This window comes from Amblyomma mixtum, chromosome 3, assembly GCF_055824585.1.
Source record: "Amblyomma mixtum isolate Tamu chromosome 3, ASM5582458v1, whole genome shotgun sequence".
Lineage (NCBI taxonomy): Eukaryota > Metazoa > Arthropoda > Arachnida > Ixodida > Ixodidae > Amblyomma > Amblyomma mixtum.
Window position 1 is genome coordinate 271,304,288 of NC_143014.1, and position 4,583 is coordinate 271,308,870.

A 4,583-nucleotide genomic window follows, 5' to 3' on the forward strand; every position below is an offset into this window, starting at 1 on the left:
CAGACCAGACGCATGACACGGGACCACGCAAGCGCAGTATGCAGAAACACTCCCCTTTATTCGTCACAGTCAAGCCACTTATATAGGAAATCATATTGAATGACGATGGCGATATGTACACTGAAAGAAACGAAACTGAAACAAGAAAGAAGGATACAACATCGCCTCCCGCTTGAAAATACAACATAGTAATTTACAACAACCAAAATAACACGAACTAAACACTTATTGTTCAGGTAAAGAAAACCCAAATCTTTCTACAGGTCGGCGTACCCTAGTGCTTCGACGCAAAGGTTGCTCCACCGAATCCTCTAAAGGAGCAATCACTTCTTCATTAACTTCAGCACTTGTTTCCGGCAATCGCAACAATTCACCCTGTTCAGCGCCTGCGCGGCTTTCAGGCCCAGCGGTACCCGAGTAGTGATGAGGCAATTCCCATGCCCATTGTTCTATTGTCTGTGATTGATTGCAGGGAACCCGAACTAGTTTAGACGCGTTCCAGCAACGACCGTCGCTCATCAAAAAGCTATTTTTGCCTTTTCTGCCGACAATCTTGAAAGGTTCCATGTAATTTACTGACGCTTTCCCACCGCCTGCTGGCTTGCGTACACGAACGAAGTCCCCTACTCTAAAGGCTGGTCTTTTCGCACCTCGCCTCCTGTCCGTATACTGTTTTGCATACATCTGCTTCGCCTTAACCCTAGCAGGAACATTCGAACCGGCATGGACACCCTCTCTTGTCGGCAAACCCACTGTATTGAGTCTTGTCCTTGGCTGACGCCCGTGGAGCAACTTAGCTGGCGACACACCCGTTGTCGCATGCGGCGTGGACCTATATATGCCAAGACAGTCAACCACAGCAGCCTGGAGGGGCCGTTGTTCCAATCGGGCAACCTGCAAGAAATCTTTCAGCACGCGATTAAAACGTTCAATCGCGCCGTTTCCTTGTGGATAGTACAGAGAAGAACAACGATGCGCAATACCCCTCTCGCTCAAGAATGTTTCAAATATTTGCGATCTAAACTGAGGCCCATTATCTGTGACAATTTCTTCCGGATAGCCTTCTCAGCTGAACACAGTCTGCAAAAAATCGACCACACTCTGTGACGTTACTGTAGATGAAAAGGCAACCTCAGGCCACTTGGAATGATAATCGATCAGCGATATCATGTACCTACAGTTTGAAGGGGCCCCAGTCAATCGGTCCCACTATATCCATTGCTAGCTTCTGCCACGGTAGCGCTGTAAACGTCACCGGCTGCAGCGGTGCAAACGACGGTTTAGCGGACTTGTCCGCGGCCTGGCAGATATGACAAAAATGAATTGCTTCTTCTACCTGTTTATTCAAACGCGGCCACCAGTAAAGATCACGTAGTCTCTGCTTCGTCCTCACAATTCCTGGGTGACCTTCGTGCGCAAAACCAACCAGGAGCGAGGTTAATTCACTCGGAACAACTACCTGCTCGCCGCGCATCAAAAGGCCATCAACGAAAGAAAGCTCTCCCCGCACGTTAAAGTACGGCATTACTTCTGCTGGCAAAGCTTTTCTAGGCGCCCAACCATGTACCACGTGCACAACAACCTGTTGCAGTGTGCTGTCTGCAGCAGTGGCCACCTGCAGCCGTTCCTTTGTTAGGCACTCTGATACAACGGACACAATTTCTTCCTGCATCGTCTGCTGCGAATCACAGTCAAGAGGTAGGCGTGAAAGCGCATCGGCCACGACATTTTGCGATCCCTCCCGTTCCCCAGCGGAGTACTTCCGCTCAGCAGGAGTCAGGGCACGTGATGCGAAGGCCACCGTGCGTACGCTGTCACCATCGCGTTGCTGAAGAACGGCTCCCAGACCCTTATCAGAAGCATCTGTCGTAACAATTACATCAAGGTCTGGGTTAAACATTTGTATGACTGGGCTTGAAGACAAAGCTGTCTTAACAAGCTGGAAGCTACGCTCAGCCGCATCATCCCACGTGAACTGTTGACCAGACCGCAGGAGCCTTCTAAGCGGCTCGACGAGATCAGCAAATCGCGGCACAAACCGAGCATAGTAACCAGCGAGACCCAAAAATGACCTCAAAGTGGCAACATCGTGAGGAGCAGGCACTTTGACAATAGCGTCAACCTTAGACTGCAATGGTGCGAGCCCTTTTGAGCTCACCGTATGCCCTAAAAAGGATAGTTCTGAAACAGCAAATGTGCATTTCTGGTTGAGCTTCAAACCTGAATCACCAATGCGTTTTAGCACCTGGTGTAGATTCTTGTGGTGCTCCTCACGTGTCTTGCCCCACACAATCACATCATCAATGTAACAAAGTACGCCTTTACAATCTTTCAAAATATGCTGCATCATTCTCTGAAAGGCTGAAGGGGCAGATGCAAGGCCAAAACACATTCTCTTAAAACGAAACAATCCTTCGTGTGTGATAAAGGTGGTTAGTCCCCGACTTTCCGGAGTCAGTTCTAGCTGGTGGTATGCCGACGCTAAGTCGAGCTTTGAGAAGCACGTTCCTCCAGCTAGTTCATGAAGTAATTCCTCTGTATGCGGAAGAGGAAAAGCATCGGCAATTACTGCCTTGTTCACTTCACGTAGGTCCACACACAACCTAATTCAACCGTCCTTCTTCCTCACGACGACGATCGGTGAAATCCACTCCGATGCGTCGACAGGTTCAATTATATCTTCGGCCAGCAGGCGTTGTATCTCTACCGATACCTGTTGCCGTAGCGTGAGCGGCAGGCGTCGGAGTTTCGCAACGACTGGTTTCACAGATGAACGACAGTTAACATGGTGAACAAAGCCTTTCACATGCCCTAACTGTTCCGTGAACAAGTGCGCAAACTGGTGCGTAAATTCTGAAGGCAGTGAATCAGGGCATGTCACCTGGCAGCAATTCAAGGTTGAGCCGTTGATAGTGATTCCCAGGCTCCGAACGGCATCAAGCCCCAGCAGCGAAGTGCCCTTGGTTGTGACATGAAAAAGCACACTGGCTCTGTTTCCCTTGTAAGATACGTCAGCAAGAAAGCAACCGCTTAACTTGATTTGTTCTCCGGAATAGTTGCACAAATTGGCAGTCGGCGGTCGTAATGAGTACGTGTCGGCTAGATATTTGTGGTAGTGCTCTTCACTGAGCAAAGAAACCGTAGCGCCTGTGTCGACAATCAACGACAATCTTATCTTCCCGATAGAAATGTTGGCTCGAATATCTTTCGCCGACGCATTACGGTCACCGATTTGAAGTACCGTGACGGCGTTGGCCTTCTCGGGCTTTCGAACGGCATATTTCTTTTTCTTCGATTTGCACATGCTTGAAAAGTGACCAATTTTTCCACAAGAGTGGCAACGCTTGTTCCTCGCCGGACATGCAGTCGAGTTAGCCATATGCGATGACGAGCCGCACCTGTAGCAACTTCCTTGCTCAGCGTCTGACCTTTTTCGCACATCTTGAATCTTGTTCACAGTGCTATGCGCGAATTCCCCGAGCTCTTGTTGTGTTTGCTCAATTTGCTTCCCGATGTCAACAGCACGCTGCAATGTAAGCGAAGACCCTTCATAAAGCAAGCGTTCACGTGTTGTTCGTGACGAAGTGCCTTCCAGTAATTGGTCTCGAATCATGCTATCGGTAGCACTGCCAAAATTGCAAGTAGACGCAAGGTCCCGAAGACTGTAAATGCTTGAAATGTCTCACCAGGCAGTTGTCGTCTTTGGCGAAACCGGCGTCGCTCCACCAAATCATTCGTAGCGCTCGCGAAATGCGTATCCAGTGCAGCAAGCGCGTCCTTGAACTGGTCCGCCTCTTCCTCCTTGTCCCCCTTGTCCTCGGCCTTGGCGTCCGCAGTCACGTCTGCTCCTTGTGCAAGGATGCTGTAGAATATTCGCTGGCCTTCAACCCCGAGCGAGTTTAGCAGAATTGCCTTGCAACGCTTCGGCTTCAGTTCATCGCCGCCAATGGCCTCCAGGAAATTCAGGAATACGCGTTTCCACTGCTGCCAAGGCACAGCCGGGTCACCGGGTGCAGGCAAGAAAGGGGGCGGTGCTGGGAAACACCCGAGTGACATGGCTCCGATACTGATCCTCGCAATATGTGGTGTGAGCAAATTTCACTTATCTGCGTTCTTGCGCACCTCCGGCGTTCTTGCGCACCTCCGGCGTTCTTGCGCACCTCCGGCGTTCTTGCGCACCTCCGGCGTTCTTGCGCACCTCCGGCGTTCTTGCGCACCTCCGGCGTTCTTGCGCACCTCCGGCGTTCTTGCGCACCTCCGGCGTTCTTGCGCACCTCCGGCGTTCTTGCGCACCTCCGGCGTTCTTGCGCACCTCCGGCGTTCTTGCGCACCTCCGGCGTTCTTGCGCACCTCCGGCGTTCTTGCGCACCTCCGGCGTTCTTGCGCACCTCCGGCGTTCTTGCGCACCTCCGGCGTTCTTGCGCACCTCCGGCGTTCTTGCGCACCTCCGGCGTTCTTGCGCACCTCCGGCGTTCTTGCGCACCTCCGGCGTTCTTGCGCTACTCCTGGCCGCCGATGAGATCGTGGCTGCAAGGGCTCCGTGTCGCCTTGCACCGTAGGCGGTTCATCCTCGTCGCCAATAT

At 51.7% G+C, this 4,583-nt stretch overlaps 1 protein-coding gene across 1 annotated transcript; it reads right to left on the reverse strand.

The window, feature by feature from the left end:
- Positions 1 to 2,618: 2,618 nt before the first annotated feature.
- On the reverse strand, positions 2,619 to 4,181 carry LOC149354749 (uncharacterized). Its single transcript, XM_089583505.1, has 2 exons — positions 3,687 to 4,181; positions 2,619 to 3,526 (listed from the first exon to the last, which is right to left on the reverse strand). Exons 1-2 carry the CDS (start codon positions 4,054 to 4,056, stop codon positions 3,516 to 3,518), a joined length of 381 nt encoding a protein of 126 aa, XP_089439631.1. The 5' UTR covers positions 4,057 to 4,181; the 3' UTR covers positions 2,619 to 3,515.
- Positions 4,182 to 4,583: the final 402 nt, after the last annotated feature.

Coding starts and splice junctions, on each gene's coding strand:
- LOC149354749 (XM_089583505.1), bottom strand. CDS start 4,056: ATGTCACTCGGGTGTTTCCCAGCACCGCCCCCTTTCTTGCCTGCACCC.